The sequence below is a fragment of the Ixodes scapularis genome, unplaced genomic scaffold (genome assembly GCF_016920785.2).
Source record: "Ixodes scapularis isolate PalLabHiFi unplaced genomic scaffold, ASM1692078v2 PGA_scaffold3__209_contigs__length_174095766, whole genome shotgun sequence".
Taxonomy (NCBI): Eukaryota; Metazoa; Arthropoda; class Arachnida; order Ixodida; family Ixodidae; genus Ixodes; species Ixodes scapularis.
Genome location: NW_024609868.1, coordinates 9,360,851 through 9,380,052, shown reverse-complemented (window position 1 = coordinate 9,380,052; position 19,202 = coordinate 9,360,851). Strand labels below are relative to the sequence as shown.

Genomic DNA, 19,202 nt, shown 5'->3' with positions numbered 1-19,202 from the left:
CTCGACTCACAAATCGCGCATTGTATTAAACAGTTCGAGAAGACGGAAAGGAGGGACTCCCCCCTTGCTTGGACTCTCGTTTGTGTGCCCGGACACAGCCATTCTCCCCTTAGAAGATTAGCCCGTCGCTCAAAATTTGGACAAAAGTTGCTTTTCCCACCCCGTTCACCCCTAAGCTAACAGTGCTGTGGAAACTACGTGCTCCTTGGGCCAGCCACACGCTCGTCACCCTACAAGTAATTCGAACGGTTGAATTGTAACGCGTTGACGCTATTATGGTGCGTTCACACTGGAAGCGGATCCGTAAACGCATAGCGGATCCGCGCGTTCTCACCCACAAAGCGGCTGGGATCGAGCAGTTGGAGCGCGTTTTTGCCAACCGCTTCGAGACCGATTTGCCCTAACCGCTTTCGCGAACCGCGAAACGACGACCAATCGCAACGCGACGCTGACGTGACGTCAGCGACTTTCGAAACAAGATGGCGCCTGTCGCTGGTGAGGCGTTCAAGGCGCTGTAGTCCTAGCGTTACAGCAGACAAATCAACGGAAAAACGCGATGTTCACGTCCCTCACTTAAATCCGCCGCGAAAAGAATGGACTCGTCATCTTAACGGGCTTCGCACCGGTGACTTGGTTCGGGTATGAACTGCGGTTCAATGACACTTGGCGCCGCCGTGTAGCTCCGACCGATCGCGATTCAGTCAACTGTTGTTGGCTTGATGATAGTTAAGAGCGGTAGTTTCACTGGGGTATATTTTACACTAATCTTCATTGCAACTCAACAGTACCCTACCTCCTCAGTGACCATAAACTGACCGCAGGAAGTCATACGACTGTCGAAACCTTTTGGGAAGTACGTGCTCTGCGGTCAACGCGTAAGACTCCCCGTTAACTGTCTTTCCTTCTTACTCTGACCCTTGTATATTAACGTAACGCGATTTGTTGTTCAAAGCATTCTCCTCACCAGCGTCTTTAATCAAAAATGAGATAATGCAGCTATGAAGGGAAATTCTGGGAGAGAAAGAGGGAAGCGCGCCTGCAATCATGGCGTCACCAGAGCGCACGTGATGTCGTCAGTGACCGGGCCTTGACTCAAAAATGGCTTTCTGCAGCCAGGGTGTGAGAGGCTGAAGAGGTATAATCGCGTTACTTATCCATTTTCAGATGCTTTAGTTTTTAAGTGTTACAAAGTCGCACCTCAGTGAGCATCCAACAAGCTGCTTATTTTTTCACAGCGAGGAACGTCCACGGTTTCTGATTTCAACGTGTAGTTTCTCTTGGTTTCTCTCTTGTGTACAGTACTCTCGGTTCCTTAATTCAGATTATAAGGTTCTTAATTCTTCGTGTTCATCGCAGTCAAGGATATATTGATGCACGACAATGCACTCTTTCTAACCCTCGGTGATGCAGTAACCGGGTGGTGCTTTGGTAATCAGCGTCTGTATCCCGCGTCCTGTGGCATTGATGCTGTAGTATCCCAGTTCTCCGTTGCCACCAGTCCCAGGAGTACAATTCCCTTCCTTGACGGCGGTGATTCCACCGGCGCAAGGCACTGACGTGAAGCGACAGTTGACGTTCGTGATTGACGCTTCATAGTAGAAGCCTGCGTGGCCATGGTCACAAAGGGAGTCTGCAATCGCATGAGTACAAGAATTAATAACGAAAGGGAAGTGTTTCTCAGAACACCGCATGTTTCGAGGTAATTCTGTCACATTTAGCTGCGTGCTTATGGGCTCGGGGGACCATGGATGAGGTGATAGTTGTCAATATAAATTGACTTCAATTGGCTAATCTTAAATTGGCCAATGCCTGACATTTGTTTATTTACTTTTGAAATCATGGGTTAATGGTTCTCTTTGCAATTGCAGTTTTAAATGGTGAGCAGTACAGCGCACAAAAAGACAGACAGAGAAAAGGAACATCATAACACACAAGCGCTGGCTAAGCTTGCCACACTTCTGGAGTTTTAAGGGAAGTTAGCACTAAAGGCTAGGACCAATACACACAATTAGCGTAAATATAATTAAATTGCAGAGATGTCCAACAATCAGTTTTTTGCATTTATGTTAAATGGTTTCGGAACTGGAGGCAGAGAAAGCGCCGGAAACCACGTCCATGATAACCCGCTCGGTAGCTCCGAGGAAAAGCGGCGCACCACAGAACCCTCAATGGCAGGTTCAAATCCCGGTCGAGGCGGCCGTAGCCTGACGGAAAATTATCGCGGAGAGGGTGCTGTGTAACCGAGATTTTGCTCGCACGTCCAAAGATCCCAAGTGATCGTAATTAGCCACTAGTCTTGCGCTGGGGCATGTCGGTAGCCCTTCCTTGGTTTTGCACGTCATACCCCCAAATATGACCTTGACCCGTTCATAACGATCCGTGGAAGAGCAAAAACACTCATTTTCGTCGTTTCGTCATTTATCCCGGCAGCTCGACGTCGGCGCATCCGTCAATGACATATTGCCGAGATAAGGACGATCTACGCGAAACAACTAGGTCACATTTTCATGAGTCGTTGTGAATGGAAGTTCCGGCGCTCTTTCTGCATCTAGTTACAAAATCGGCCAATACCTGATCGATGAATATCTTGTAGCCTGTTGGCATTTCGCAAACTGTTCACGCTCCTGAGGGCTGTTATTAATACCTCAAGTGCCACGTATTTCACACAATTAATATTAAAATGTTAATGGGCAGATTTTAGTTAGCACCCTTACCCGCATTTAATATCCGGTTATTGTGATCAAATATATCATGAAAACGGCACACACATAATTCTCACCCTTTTTGAAAAAAAAAATCGAATTAGAATCTAACATTTAATATAAAAATCCTCACTCCTGTTTGTTTGTGTATCCTTACAATTTAACTAAAACCTTCCGCGAAAAAAGAAGTGATAAACGAGATTTCATTCAGCTTATAGTTCGCATTTATTGATACAGCTTCCGATACTCGTAGCTAGCTGTGCATAATTTTGAAAATGCAAACTTCCGATAAATAAGGGACGTATAAATGGTCATGACTTATAGTCACTGATAGATTAAAAGACGAGGGACGTGGCTCATTACATTCGTGCATCTTTCTTCGTGGCTCGTTCTTATAGAAGTTATTATTGGCTAACTCCGCAACCACCTCATTCGCTGAAAAACAACAATAAGATGCTCGGCAATCTTTCCTGCCTTGCGTTTATTGAGCTGAGGATTACCACATATAGCAAGAAAACCATTCGGAAACTCTGTCTTTCTTAGTTAGATATATGAATTGCGTGTTTTGGAAGTTCTGATATGTTTGCACCTGTTTCTATGTGAATTTCCCGGTGTCAGTTTATGTATAAATATACTCGGCCCCTGCGTAATCCGCGAGCGTCCGGAGGGAAAGTGCAAGGGGGTGGGGGAGGTATTGATATTTGACAACGAGAAGTTTCGGTAGCCTTCTATTAGGCCGTGATCACACTGCTGGTGCATCAAACAAAAGACAGTCTGCTAACACTGTCTTAGGCGTGTTTCCTTTTTGATGACGATCACGTTGGCCACACAAAAATGTGTGCAGACCACGTCTTTTCTAAGATGTATGAGCTGTGCGACTCTGGCTTTATTGATCCAACGAAAATTCTGCGGACGCCCGTGGCCTCATCTCTCATTCGCTTTCATGCTCATTTATTTTTCGATCGTTTTTTTTAGAAACGTCGTAGAATAGGACGATCGGCATTTTCAAATTATGAAAACATTTCATTTGCCCGAGATCAGAAATAACGCTGACTTACTGGGCAGGAGACAGCCTGGCTGCCTCTTGGCGTAGTTTGGGTAGAAGTCGACGTGCCCTATTGGTTCAAACATGCCAATCTCTCTGAGGGGGTACGAGGCGCCCCCCGTAGTGTGGACGGCGTCCACAAACGTTGCGTCTTTGTACGATACGAAAACCCCGGTGTCTTCGAACAAAGGTGCTGCGGGCTCGTTAGCTAGCGAAGAAAATATTAACATAGCATGAAAATCAGATCCCCAATCAAGACACTCTCGGATAAAAACATTGTAGGCCGATCTATGGGCTACACTTGTCCCCGCTGAAGTTGCCCTACGTTCCAGAAATAGAGTTACCGTCGGCAGGGAGTCACAGTTTCTAAACATACAAAGAGCGCAGCAACAAAATTTTTCGAACTGCCTTGCTGTTGGAAAATACCCTGGGATAAAAATTGCACACAAAGCAAGAAAAAAAAAGCGCGAATAATTATTTTTTTAATGTAAAATTTATTATAGCCCATTGCAACCTAAGAACAAAGGGCGAGGGTATGACGGGCCGGGCAGGAGGAAGCAGACGGAACGCTAAAGCGAAAAGGAGGTTTCCCCGTCTCCTCTCCAGCGTTCCGTGTGCTTCCTCCTCCCCGGCCCCTCTTACCCTCGCCCTTCGTTCTTAGGTTGCAACCGACTATAGATTACTTTCGAAAGTGCGTCTTTTGTTGGAAGCTGTAGAATTCCTGTACAATGGTGAACACAAGTGCGAGCTTCTTTGCTTCGAATGCGTCCCGGCTCACGAGCCGTCGTGAGCCGGGACGCGTTCGAAGCTACCCTCTCGCGCTACTTCCACGTTCAGCGGTGTCGGTGTTGTTCCACCATTGTGCAGCCGATCGGAGTTCTTGTGAATCGGCACGTGACTTTCAAAAGGTGTCTATTCGTAGAAATTAAACACACATTAGAAATATATGGTGTACAACGCGATTAAAACAAAATGCCCTCAAGGTGGTTCATTTCTCGCGATCACACGGCATGATACGCCACATTGGCGTGACACTGCAGCCTTAGCTATAGATGTCTATGGCTGACTTTTATTTATCGCTTAGCTTCGCCGCAGTACCAATATAGGAACACACGGGTCACAACCGTGAACACGTTGTCATCACCAACATGTATCTCCGAATTAAAGTTTACAAGTTTTCAAAGACCACAAAAACCTGCACAAAAAAAAAAAGAAGAAAAAAAAAGAAGGGAATCAGGGAAAGAGGACGTTAACATGGCGCATCTATTTGTGCAAGTGTGGCGTTTTCAAAATTTCACTCCCTCGAGGTTCATTACACCGCGAACAGGATGAAAGATTTCCCGACCACCCGAAGCAAACGAGGGTTGATAACACCACTTGGAATGGTAGGTCAGAGGGTGAGCTGCAGCTCACTTTCGTAGGGGACGGGTTTCCCAACAAAGTGGCTCAGCACAGTGAATATAGACGCTTCGCACACGCGCCAGATTACAACCGCCATTGCTGACCTTCTCTTGTCTCATTGAGATATCAAGCCACCGAGCGGGGCTTTGACTAACCCTCCTCAACTGCCAGTGCTGGGGGAAGGACACAGTCGAATCTAAAATGGCAATAACCTGTCCTGCTGTGGTAATGATAGAGCGAAGTGACCAAAATAAGAGAAAATATCAACTGAAGGTCGGTTATGGTGGCGCCCATACACAGCTGCTACAAAGCGTCTAGTTTACGAACAAGATGGGCACCTATCACAAACATTAAAGGTCACAAGTAATTGTCTCCTGTGAAGGAGGCTGGTACCCTACTATGCGCTTCATATTAATTATGAAGTCAAGATAGGAGGCTTTGAGCCGGTAGCGTATTCGAAAAATCTTGTGGAGTAGGTCAACTGGTCAAATTCGGCACTTTCATGGGCGCGTCTTCATAGACGTCATGTCGCCCGGTTTACGATAGGAAAGGTTTAGGTAAACCCTGTTGGGTGATTCAAGCACTAGCCTTTAGCCGGTTCCCAGATCTGCTTACCCAACAAAAGTAAGCGAATTTGGGAGCCAGCTGAATGCTACTCGTGAATCACTGAAACGTGTTTACCCTTCACCCCCCCCCCCCCCCCCCCCTTCCCAATCTTCTCTCTCCTGCCGTAAACCAGACGATGTGACCATCAGAGTGCCGAATTCGGCCATTTGAGTTAGTCCTCAAGCTTTTTTCTTAATGCGCGAGCCGGTAGCGGTAAAAAAAGGCCTATCTCAGCAGTACGTCACGTGACCGCTTGATGTTAAATCTTGAGTCACCGCAGATGGTAGTTATACACGTCGATAAAATAGGCGAACTTTTGTACTGAATTGTTTCTATATTCTAAGGCTTTCATTTACTGCGTCCTGAGCAACAACGCCGTGTTGTTGAAACTGAAACCTAAACTTTGCAGGCAACAACTCCTGTAACTTGCATTCTGGATGTAAGTGCGCACACCCGTTCGATACAGAAACGCACTTAAATGGGCGAGACTCTTTACTGTTCATGCCTAATTAAATCTTCAAAGTGCCCTGAAGAGATTTTTAAGATCGCTTAAATTTGATGATAACCCACTCTGCGGGCTTTGAGCATCCTAAAAATCCATAAATCATAACGATGCGCCGTCAACTTCACTATTTAAAAAAAAAGAAAGAAATCTGTGATCGAAATTATCTCCGGCGATGGAAGGAACATTGTGCAGGCAGCCAGGACGACATGTAACTAATGAGAACGCGACATTTTGTTGAGATTGCAAACGCTGTTATTACAAAATTTTTATACTTTTTATCGGTGATAAAAGCAAGTGAGAGTAGTCGAAAAATTATAATTTTTCGACTACGCTTACTTGCTTTCTTTTATCATGTCCATTTTTCGCGGAGAAGGAGCACAATACCACAATAATTGTCTCAAAACCAACAAACTATAATTTTGCTGTTGTTGTTGTTTTGTTGTTTGTTTTTGCTTGTTGTTCGTTGTTGTTTGTCGCAGCTTGTTGTTGTTGCTGTTGTTTTTTTTCTGCGGGGGTGCAGTCCGGTCGTCAGCTCTAGAGCGCTCGATCGCGCGCTCGCTGGGTTGAATCGGCAACGAGCCGCGCGCATTCGAGATATCACTCCGCGGTTCCACCGGTCGGAGACGCGAGGTTCCTTCGCTCGCTATTGGCTGACAGTGGTCCTGGTTTGGGAACAAGCTCCTCCCATCGCCGGAGACGAAATTGGTGGGTTATGATCTTTCATTGTTTTTTTGTTTTGTTTTTTAATAGGGAAATTGGTCGCATATCGTCGTGATTTAGGGATTTCTATAGGATGCTTAGAGCCAGCCTAGTGAGTTATCGCCGTATTTAGACGATTTGAGAAACCTTCTCAGGGCTGCTTTAAGTTTATTAGGAACGTTACCAAAGTTATTAGAAAACACGTGATTTTAGTGGCGTTGTCGTTCATATGGTGGCCTCCAGTGGCGCCGTTATTCCACCGACGTGGATTTTTAAATCAGAATAGTAAATAGGCGGTGCATTATTTCGCTCGCATTATTTGGAAATGGCGTGCTTTTATGGCTCACTAATGTCACAAAGCCTAAAGCTGTGTGTTTCAACATTTTACGACTCTTTTAAGAAGAAGGTATTGGTGATCTTGAAATCAACCTTCATAATAAAAGCACTGCCGGACGCCGACTGACCTGAGATTCTCCCTATCATCTGTCCAGTGCATTTTTTGAAGTGCTTTCCGAAGAACCCTGGAACTTGGCCTCCTAAACTGTTGCCAATAGCATGTACATCCGAAGCATTCACCGTGTCCGGGAAGACACTCATGAGGTTCATTACGAGCAGAGACATCTGTCTCCCCACGAGGGCAGTGTCTCCGGCAGCCTGGATGTAGTTTAAGTTGAAAGAGCCTCCAGTCCAGTCGACAAGGATCACATTCACGTCTTCCTGGAACGATACAAAAAGTCAGTTTCAATTGCAACTTTTGCTTTTGCTAATGAAAACAAAATGGTATAACTGATGATGACCGAATGATAAGTCACAGGGTACGATGCAAATGCTAAGTCTTCCATACCAAATCTCCACCGTAAATACAAAAAGGATACACGAACTGCTGTGGCGGCGCCACTATCGCGTTACATGGCTATAAAAAAGAAAAAAAGAATCATAAAAGTAAGAGTTATTCACCGGTACTGGAGGAGAGTGTTACTTCAGCTGCTTCGGCAGCAACACAAGAGTGGCGACGAGAAGGCCAAATCATGACACTCGCGGTGCCACCCCCATTCCTCCTTTTTTCCGGAAAACCTGCTCTTCCGTGGAAGCAGAGGCAACGTGTGTTTAAAAACTACTTGCTTGCTGCGGGAGGTGACGCCCACGAACCTGCTCAGAGGAAGGCCCTACTCCTTCATAGTCTCGCGGTCGAGGGCCAACAATTCTTTAACATCCTTCCGGAGACGCGCCCCTCCCCGGTACCGGGACTGCGTGAACCACCTGAAGGCCAAAAGACATCCACTGCACCCGACGGATACGATGTCGCTCTGCGGTCCTGGAGATCTACTTAGCGGTGACTTCAAACGTGGCCGTCGCACGACATCGCTTTGGGCAGCGAGCGCAGCAATCCATCGATGCATTTGTTGCCGAACTACCGGACATGTTGTCAAACTGCGAGTTCGTGTTCATGGTGGACGAGTTCATCCGAGACCAGCCGGTCGCAAAGAAGTCGGTCGACCCATCAGCTAAGATGAAGGCAGCTCCTGGGTGTACGTGTCACACACTGGACGGTGCATTGGTCATTGGCCGTCTGGTCGAAGAAACCGTCGGCTACTGCAAGGATCTCGCATCGACTTCAGCGCTGCAAAAGGTAGACGCTAAACTTACGCGGAGCACCGATTGACCACCGCGGCCACGGGAAGGTGAACCTTCGTGTTCCTCCGGAAAAATAAAATGGGACCGTTGCGGGTCATCATGCCACCTTGCGAATTTCGCTACATGTAAAGCAAGAGGAAACACGTGCACCTCATGTGGAAAGGTCTGACATTTCCGTGCTGTCTGCTCGAGTACCCCCGGCCGCGTTAACGGAGGCCGCGTCATCGCAGAAGCTGCCTGCTTGAATATTTGCGAGGGTGACGCCCTCAGTGTTCTTCAGGTACACAAAAATTCGAAAAGTGGTATTTATATTTCTGTCCATGTCGAGGGAGCGATGTTATCAATTTTGGTCGACACCGGGTCAGCAGTTTCGACAAACTCCGAAGATACGTATCAGAAGAATTTTGGTTCCTCACTTCGGCTGCAGGACTCGGCTGGAAATTTGTTAAAGTTTTGACGGCGGAAGGTTGCAGTGTCGGTGTGTTTTATTGCCGCGGTCATTTACAAGGGACGAAAGGCTGGCGTGCGTTTTTATGTCGTACCGAAAGGTACGAACACAGTTGGAATCGACGCCGCCGCTTGCCTGTCCCTCAAAATCAACGGTCAGGCACTGAAGTGTTTCAACAATGCGTGCGTGCAATATGCTCCATCTGCTCCATGCAGACACTCGGAATCAACATTGTGGGACAACGATTGCCGGCATGCCATAACGCTAATTGACTATTTCAGCAAGTGGGTGTGCCTGAGGAGTCTGGTGACTTCGGGGAAGATAATTGCTTTTTTGCGGACGCTGTTTAGTTGTGAGGACTACACTTCCTCTGAACTGGTCAGTGTTCAGGGTCCTTTCTGTGGCTACTGAGTTTGAAGTGTTCTTGAAATAGCGGAGAGTGAAGCACACGTTTTCCCCTGTGTATCATCCTCAGAGCAACGACCGAATTGAGCGTTTTCTTAACTAGGTTCCTGCTGACTCTGCTCTCTATGTGCGGGCACATCTTTCTGTAACGTTCTGCCTGCACTGTCGGCCTCTTCCTTGTCGTAGATGCCGACGTGTATCGACAGCCGTCCGATTTGTATGATGCGTCCTTTACCTACGAGGTGTTGACCTAGCTCTCAGAACTGCCGGACGGCGTTGTTGCAAGCGCCGAGTCCGTCGCCCTCTGCGTGCGCATCCCAACTGTCCGTAAAGACCCACACGTGTCTGTGGATAGCTTGTGTCTTTTAGCGCCGTGTCACCGCATGTTCCGCTTCCGCAAGAATAGCTTCTATCTCATCTTCTTGAGACTACGTTCGCCTTGATGTGACTGATCGTGTGCTTCCTGGTTATTGAGCGTGAACATTTAGTTGCCTCCTGCCCGTCTCCGATCAAAGCAGCATTCTACCTACAGGCTGTAAGCTCGCTGTTTTAATCTTGGACGATTTTGATGTCTCCCTTGTCTATTTGACCCGCCGTACTTCGTAGCCCTTTCCCATATTGCGAACCAAAGGGGGAAATGGGGTAAACGGAACGGTTACCTCTTCGAGCCTTCTGTGTGGGAGCGTCGGGAGAAGATCTGTTGCGTACTTGATGTATCGCAGTATGACTCTACCTGCTTTTGTGATCTTGAGCTGGACCAGTTGTATGTCTATGAGTGCGTCTGCTATATACGATCTTACGTCCTGATCGAAGATTAGTCCGAGGATTCTCGAGCGTTGTGGTATCTTTGTGCTTTGTTCCTTCATGGCCAGACGTACGTTCTGGGTTACAGTCTTTGCGTGTATGAATCGGTTTCACACCATGATTTACATGGAATTTCTCGCAGCTACCGTCACGTCCACGAAGTCTAGAAACTTTCTGACGGTGTCCAGTGCCTCCTAGACGTACCTGCTTTATCTTCCAATTACTCCGCTTACGGTCCGGATTGAGGCGAGAGTAACCCCGTTGGTTTCCTCTGGGCTCTCTGTTTTCCACACTCATGGAGTTAATATAATAATCTAGAGAAAAAGGTACCGTGCATTGGGGTCGTTTGGGAACGGTGGGTCATAGACACGGACATCGGCGGTATTGGTTGGCGGCCCAGATGGGCCCATGTCGCTGGCGACACTTTAATATGCACAAAGAACAACAAAGCATCACCTGTAAGGTCTGTACCTTGTTCATTTCTAGCTTACTCTGCAGGAAAACACCGGAGTCGCGCACTGCATAAAAATAAATTAAGTTGGCAAGCGTTCAAGCAACTTCAAATCGTCGCAGCAAAACTAACACGTCTAACCTTTCGTCTGCTTTCTTTCTCCGCTATTCTGTGACTATCTTTCTTGTTCTTTCTCTCAGGACCGCTGATGTCAGCGCCCAGAATATGGCGCGTTCTGATACCGTCGTTACTCCCCTGTTCACACCTTGATTGTGAATGTTTGTCTCTGTAGAAAGGATACGAAGAAGTTGCGTAGCGCTCATTGGATTCCGTGAGTGATTGATCTGTCGATGGCTGCCTTGGGTGGTAGGAAATCAAAATCCTTCTTAAAGTCAATTCCTACAACGATGCGTGAATCCACCTTCTAGACTGTGTCTAGGGCGTGTTTGCAAATCATAAAAAGGCAATCAGGGGTCCCCCGGTGTCTTCGAAGGCTTGTTAGTGAGTGTTATAACGTGTCTTTGTTCTAAAGTGTATGGTGAATTCTACTGCAGCTTCATTCTAACCGTGAGTTTGCGTAAGTTGGAGGTCAGTTAAATTGGTCTCATATCAGGGTGCGTTGTTGTGAGCTTGCCTGGGTTAGAATTTTAGATTATATCTACCACATCTTCAACTTTTCTGAGACTTGACCATTGCTCCAGGTGTACTTGTTTTTTCGTTATCACACCAGAAAAAAAAACACACAAACAAAAAAACATTCCTTTCGGTTTAGCATTAGTGATCGAGCCATCTGCCAAAGATATAACTTAACTTTATCCTGTAACAGCCAGCTTAGACATGATTTCACTTGAACCACGACAAAAATCTTACCCCAGCAGCGTCTGTTCTTTTTTCTTAGCATCTACAGATCTGCTCCCGGTGGCGTCTGTTGGCGCCATATTGAGGTAAGGATAAAAAACATTACATTTATTTGATCATCTCACACATTGGGGGACCGTGAGCGGTGAAGGCCACAATAACAAGATATCAGGGTCATAATGATTTGCAGGTTACGGGGACGTCTCCCCTAGAAACGTCACGTGAACAGCACTTCCTGCGCTTTTTGTCCGTCCAGTTTCGGAGTCAGAGTTGAGAAGGGGAAAGAAATTGTCGATAACTATCTCCAAGAGGGTTCTTGTTTTACGATTGCCTAAACTAATTTAAACCTTCACGGCGGCTGCATGAAAAATGCAAATTGTAACATAAACCATGAAGTCAGTACTTCAATAAAGTTAATTAAAGTATTTTAGTTAATTGCTACAAAGGCTGTTATGGCTATTCGCCCCTCTAATATCTGCCTATCTCAAGAAGAGAATACCGAACACTGCTTCTACTTTGCGGTTAGCCAACTTTAATACAAAACAAAAGTGTGTTCAGAATAAAAATAATTGTCCTGTATAATGATTTTGCACTTGAGGGAATCTACAATAAAGAAATAAATAAGTGGAGTTTATGTTATACAGTCAAACCCGTTTATATCAAACTCGCAAAAAACGTCTACCCGTTCGATATAGCGGGTAATTCGATATAAAAATTTTAATGAATTTGACGCTCAGAAATCCAATTTCTGCTGACATATTACACAATGAAATAGTCTTGCATCTTCTGCTGCTTTTTCTTCATTGCATCCGCGATAACGATATTTTTGTACGCTATTGACGAACTCCAAAATGCTGAGGCCGGTGCCTTCTTTATTCGCGCATTAGCGCCCAACTATGCGGAGGGCACGGAGCACGTCCGAGCAAAAGCACCTTCTCTGCAGAGCGCCGTTTTTCTCTGCAAGTTGGCTTTCCCCTTAGACGACAATGCGTTGGGGGAAAGCCAGCTTGCAAAGCAAAACGGTGCTTTTGGCAGTTTGATATATTGGTAGCGGCTGCTATTTTTTTCGATGTAACAGTAGCTTTCGCTATATATTATCAATGTACCGATTACTGTCCACAAAACTTAATCAATATAATGGATAATCTGATGTAAACGGGTTAGATATAGTCGGGTTTGACTTATTAAAAGCATTTTGTCATGGGTGCCCCCCCCCCCCCCCCCCCCAAAACAAAATCCTGGCTACGGGCCTGCTGTCGTTGCTGCAAGGAATGGACGAAAGCATTGTTTAAAATTTGTTTTCTAGAATTGCCGAACCTGCTTTTGGGGTATCTACCCCTGTTACCCGAGAATAATAAATAACTAACAAGAGAAGAATCATCGTTGGAGATTCAGCAGCTCCTCTGCTTAACTCCTTGGTATGTTATTCTATCAATGGGGCATCGGTTGCATCCATGTGCGCGAAAGTTGCAGCAAGCACCGTCGAAAGGCTTAGATCGACATTTGTGAACACGGATGCATGCCCACCTTTTCAAGCAGCGCTCTTATTGCTGGCAGAGGCTGGGAGGTGGGGCCCAACCAGCCAGGCACAAATATTTTAAGCGGTTTTCTTTCTTTAAACTGATTTAATGCCTCGTCCACCGATCCGGGCTTGTAATCCAGGAGAACCGGCGATTTCGTGTTGCTTCGGGAATATAACTGAAATTGGGTGTTCACTGTCTCCGGGCTGCTCGGAAAAGACACGGGCACAGTCAGCCCGTCTGTGGCCGAGAAACACCCAACATATTCATAACACAGCACGTCGCCGCTGGTGTCGACTATCTGAAATAACAAAAACATATTGTGATCTTATCTAAAACAACTATCTTTTATAGCGGGCGATGGGTGAAGTGGCAATAGTTAAAGTTCGCCAACAGAGTAGACGTACTTTAACATCTGCCACTTCCACTTCCGCTTTAACCATTGCTACTTCTCATGCTCCTATCGCTTCTATCGAGCGATAGGAGCACGAGAAGGAATTAAAACTAACAAAAAAACGGACACTTTAGAAACATTGTCCCCGACTCAATAAAAAGTTAGTTCTCCAGACGAAATCGTAGATATACAAGGTACCATAGAAAAAAAAAAGAAACCCAACAAACTTTTGAATGAAAGAAGCCTTAAACGTTTCTGACCAATCTTTGGTTACCTCTTTGAAGATTCCGACGCTCTTTCACTCTTAAAGGGACACTGACAGAGTGCTTATGCTCGCCAAGGTTTTTATTTGTACATGAGACATGAGAGCTCAACTACCCAAAACACAATTTGCGACTCGAAATTCGTTTTCTTTCTGCCCGGAAACCGCCGATCGAGAACTGGCCGGTTTGAGTAGTGCTCACTTTCTTCTCCGTGATCACGTGCCAAACTTTAGAAACAACCACCAAAGATAACCAAAGTCGTGGGTCATCGAAGGCACACACTCAATACTAGAAATTGACAAAAAATATGATACACTTTTTTTGTGACTTTTAAAAAACTGAAACTGATTGAAAAAACTGATTGAAAAAAAAAAAAGAACAGTTGCACAGCCACGTGATTTTTGGTATTTTTCTTCTCCCCTATATTTCTTCTACCTCCCCAGTCCAGTTTTGGTTTCGGTTTCCCGCAGTTGTGTTTTTTTACTTTATTACAAACAAATACGTGACACCGTAGAAAAATATTGATTGGGTAGTCTTCTGACACCATAATAAATCGCATGGCAAAAGAAAAGAAAAAAGAAAAAAGAAAGGGGGGTGTTAGTGTTTCTTTGAAAGAACCATCGAATGTAATATTTCCAACCTTCGGAAGAATCTTGTCCCATAAATCTCCAGGAAGGAGGGTTCTTAGGAACCCTGAGAGAGCCGCAGCAAAGCGGGTGGCTTTTCCTTCGGGCGTTTCTCCAGACCCGCAAATGACTCCTGGTCTCTGTGAAGGTACCAAATCCCGAGGAAAACGGTTGCCGCTATCAATAGCAGACAGGAGACTCGAATGTTTTTTGTACAGAGCTGTCACAATTAGGTTGCTTAAAGTTGCATCAGGACGTGAACATTGAAAAAATTCAGATGAATATTTTAGCGTGATCAGTATTATCGTGAAAAATAGCAGCGTCGAAGGAAAGCAGCGGCACCTTCTAGATAACAACCCAAGATCTATTCTGCCACGTAGTCGCGCGCAGCGAAGAGGGCTGCTTTGGACGCACCGAGATAACGGGTCCGCCGAGACAGCTGTCTTTACTGGCGTTTAACGGGATACTTCAACGAAATTCAAAATATACCCGTCATGTTCAAAAAATAGGTTGAACATGATCCACAATATCCGTAAATGACTAACGCACGTTTGTAATTTAAGCCTGATGGCTGTATATTTCGTTATCAACGGCCCACTCTGGCAAGCGCTCGGAGAGCAGCCAGCGGAGAGCACGTGACATCCCCCCTTAATCGTGACGTAGTTCGTCTCGGGATGAGGAAAGCTGAGGTGAGGCCGAGGTCGAGAGGATGTCGCAGTCGTTTCAGCCACCGAAGCGGCTGCTTTTGTAAGGGTTTTGAGTGACGGGTTACTCTTCTATAATCTTGCAGTTAGAGGCACAATAGCGAATTCTGGGGCACACAAAAGAGACTCTCGGGGAGAGGGGAGTTCCTCCTTCTACCTCCTCTCTCGTAGTGGCCGGATACGAGACTAATATCGTCACTACCTGTCAAGGTTCCTAGACGGGCATTACAAACGAGGTGTTAGCGACATCCACCAGGTGTTCTTTGCTAACCGTTTTATTTGTTTTAAAATTCCTTTTCGTGTTTTTGTTAACAGGATATTGGTGTGTCCGAGGTGATACTGTTCCTTTGAACACATATAGACCAAAGAATAAGCGCGGAAATTTCGTTGTTGTATCCCTTTAAGATGCCCACGCCGATATATGGCACCCTTCCAGTTCAAAGGAGAAAACACTAAAGCTGCGGCGCATTCATCCGTTTCAAATACGAAATTCCTATCCGTGCCATTGCCATTGCATATACGCGGTGTGAGATGTAATCCTGTAGTAAAGTACTTTGTACTATCGTGCAAAATGTAGCCTTTGGGCAATAGACAACGAGTAGCGTAGCATTGTTGGGTTCTTGACCCCAACTATAAGCTTGCAGGTGGGTCGGTTCATTTGCCTTGCGTGGTTCTTTGCCGTGTTCTCGTCCTTGCGCACTGTTCAATTTTCACCATATTCAATGTACACTAACCGGACTTCACAGCATTATTTTATTTGTGTGTATAATACGCGTTGCCCAGAACTCCAAATGGCTCTTCGTAAAGCGGAGGCGGAATGAAGTTGTCGAGATTCCTTGAAATGCGTCAACCAAACAGACGTCGTGAACACGTTATGATCAGCGAGCAATATTTAGTGAAGATGTGAGACAGGTTTTAATCTGTTGACGGTAAATTACAGGGGGAGTCTCACCAGCTGCGCTTCCAGCAACTGCAGCCTAAAGTTAATAAATATATAAATATATACTTTTTAGAGGTGAATAGATATTTTTATTTGTTCAATCTAATTTCATCTATCTATTATATAGGAAAAAAATAAGACAACTTGTACCTAATGTCTTTTAGACGTGAATAAAAGGGGAAGACATGCCCGCATGACATGTTCTCCTAAATAACTTCTAAACCTCTGCGGTAACCCTCGTTAATGCAAAAAAGTCCATTATACGTGTTTTTGTTTTCTTTTGCCAAGCTCTTTATTTATTTATTGTTAATATTTTTGTTTGCTGGACGGTTCTGCTGATCAAAGAGATAGGACGTAGAGTGGATGTTCATTATACTTTCTTTATCCTAATGGCCCAAATTGTACGAAGAAAATCGAACGTACCATTGGGAAACATCCGTTCAAGTTACCCACGGTTTCTGCCCTAGAGTAGGTACCAGCTGCTGCCAACAGGAAAACGGCTGCGGCAAGTTAAAAAAAAAAAGATTAATTACATAGTTCTCGCTTTATAGTGTACTTTCAATCTCTATTGCGTTGAAATGCCGGAACAAGCTTTTCCCTCGAAACTGCGTGTTAGGCCTGACACTTTGCATCCTTGAGAGAAATTATAGTGCCTTGCCGGAGGAAACTATGCCTACTGCGAACGAAAATACCTTCATGATCAATATCGTTTTTCCCCAGCAATGAGATGCGTAATAGATGCCGGAGGTTTAAGAATAAAACTTTAATGTAACATATTAATCGCCCTTTTTGCTGTATGACGCCACACTGTGGAGGGCCTGCCATAAATGACAATTTTTTTTTTAAAAAGCCTCGATGTTAATCTCTTTTAATCATTCAAATAATAATACTTTTTTTATGATGTTCTAGAATACTCAAAGTCACACTTCCTGATCCTCGAGAAGTGTAAAGTTTCCGCTTGATAAGCCTCGCGTTAAGATTGATATTCAGTCGCGACTGTTAAAACTAAAAGAGTAAGTTTTTTTTTTGTGTGTGTAATTTCAATTTTTTAGCGCGTACAACGAGCCACTTCTCTTATTTTTCTATCACCGTTACAAACAATTTTTTAACCGCAAATTTGATACGCCGTACTCACCAAATGCATGGTGCGGCATCATCGCCTGTTAGGAAGGGACACACCAGCGTGCCAGCACATCGATCGTTGAAATATGGCGAAAAAAAAAAAGCACTGGTATAGAGAAAGCGAATCTTGCTAACAGCTGCGTCAAGGTATATGTATAGATGGTAGCAAAGCTTCCATAGAAGCGCATAGGCGCAAAGATGGTGGCTCATAGGGCGCAGCGCCATTTCCGAGATGCGCGGCATTGTCATTAGTCATGCTCGCCTGTGACGTGTAGGAAGTGACGCTTTATTAAATACAAACACGAAATGCCGCCATTCTCTTATGAGTGTAACGTCACAATTGTTTTTGGTGCGAACTTTAAATGATTTTCGCCGGTGGCGGGAAATTGAAATGTTTTTTTTTTTTTTTTTAATGTTCTACATGCCTACGCAAGTACCGTGCTTTATACTTTGCTTCACGCGTCATAGCCTTGTTTGTATCAATCACTCCCATGTAATCTATCTTACAAAAGAACCAGTTTATTTATCAGTTCTGGGAACCACCAACAAGTTACTATCCTTTTCAACTAAGCAGGGTGTTACAGCACGCCTATGAAGGTATACTTATCGTTGTAACTATGGCTTGTTTGCCAAGAAAGACAAAACGGCACAAGCTTGGTTTACACAGTTTATTATATACAAACTGAGAGCACCACCACAGGACACTTAAATATAGAGATATGGTGCTGAAAACATAGTGAAAGGAGGTTTGAAACCTTCTATGCAGGCACTTAATAACCTTGCTTAATACTCTCAACAAGAGGTACGTTTACGCATTTATCTTGCACTGTTCACGTTGAGAGCTCGTAAATTGATTTGACCATATCAATCACAAGTGGAAGTGCGGGGCCATTGTATGTCTTTTGCATTTGAATGTCCACACGAATTAATGCTTCAAGAAATTGAAAATTGCGCTTGCCACAAACATATTGTGCTCCACAGCTTGACTGTCAATGCGAGCGCTAGGACGCAAGAGACTGCCACAAATTGACAGGAAAAAAAAGCATTAGAACAAGGTTGTGAATTTGCTCTGTTGCATATTGTTAGCGCCATACTGACTCACTGATATATCTTTCATCGCAGTTTGATCTGCTATTGTATACCTCAGACAACCAAACATTAATCCAGGTTTATATTTCAAGTCGTCACACTGCACAAGTACACATCGAAACCAAAGTTTGTTCTCACACACTCTTCGATCATGCACAGGGTTGCACAGCGTGTGTAGGGTGTCGGGGTGTCTACCAACCTGGAAAACCTAAAATTCTCAAGTAATTCGGATTATATTGAAAGGACAGGGTAATATCAAGGAAACCATAAAAAAGTTCCAAGTCAGTAAGAATGATAAGTGAAAGTGCAATGATAGTGATAGTGATAGTACTTTATTGCACTTAAAAGTTTGTGGTGCCGTTCGGTGTGCAGGTGAGGAGGGAAAGGCGTGCGCCCATACACATATTGTGCCCCTTTCACCAACCGGACGGCGCTATGAAGACTATTTTAGTTCTTATAAAAACTAGTCTAGACAAAAAAAAAACAAAAAAAAACACGTTTTTTCACGCACGCACGCGCGCACACACACACACACACACACACACGCACGCACGCACGCACGCACACACACACACACACACACAACACACACACACACACCGGCGATTATGCTATTGTCCGAGTAACTGTTCTACACAACTCGCGGATGTCGTCTCGGTTGCAGGGGATTGACTCCGTGAGGTGGTGTGGGAGTGACCTCCAAATTTCTGCAGCACGCATTAGGCACGATGTCTTGTGGCGCAAAGTTCGCGACAGTGGAGGTTGTAGTCGGCCAGTTCGCTTGTTGAGGCGAGGTGGGGAAGGCACGTCAGGGTGGCCAGCACCCATCATTAGGCAGAAGAGCCTGATCGAGGCTACGTCTCTGCGGTGTTGCAGAGTCCGCCACTGGGCGTACTGCAGGAGTCTGGTAGTGGAAATATCTCTGGCGGCAGTGTGGTGCGACGAGGGGGAATCTCGTCGGTACAGCGTAAGGGCTGCCCTCCGC

The 19,202-nt window shown here is 45.2% G+C and overlaps 1 protein-coding gene across 1 annotated transcript; it reads right to left on the bottom strand.

The window, feature by feature from the left end:
* Positions 1-1,391: 1,391 nt before the first annotated feature.
* On the bottom strand, positions 1,392-17,150 carry LOC8038880 (pancreatic lipase-related protein 2). Its single transcript, XM_029967749.2, has 6 exons — positions 17,142-17,150; positions 14,377-14,502; positions 13,087-13,380; positions 7,423-7,675; positions 3,761-3,955; positions 1,392-1,630 (listed from the first exon to the last, which is right to left on the bottom strand). Exons 1-6 carry the CDS (start codon positions 17,148-17,150, stop codon positions 1,392-1,394), a joined length of 1,116 nt encoding a protein of 371 aa, XP_029823609.2.
* Positions 17,151-19,202: the final 2,052 nt, after the last annotated feature.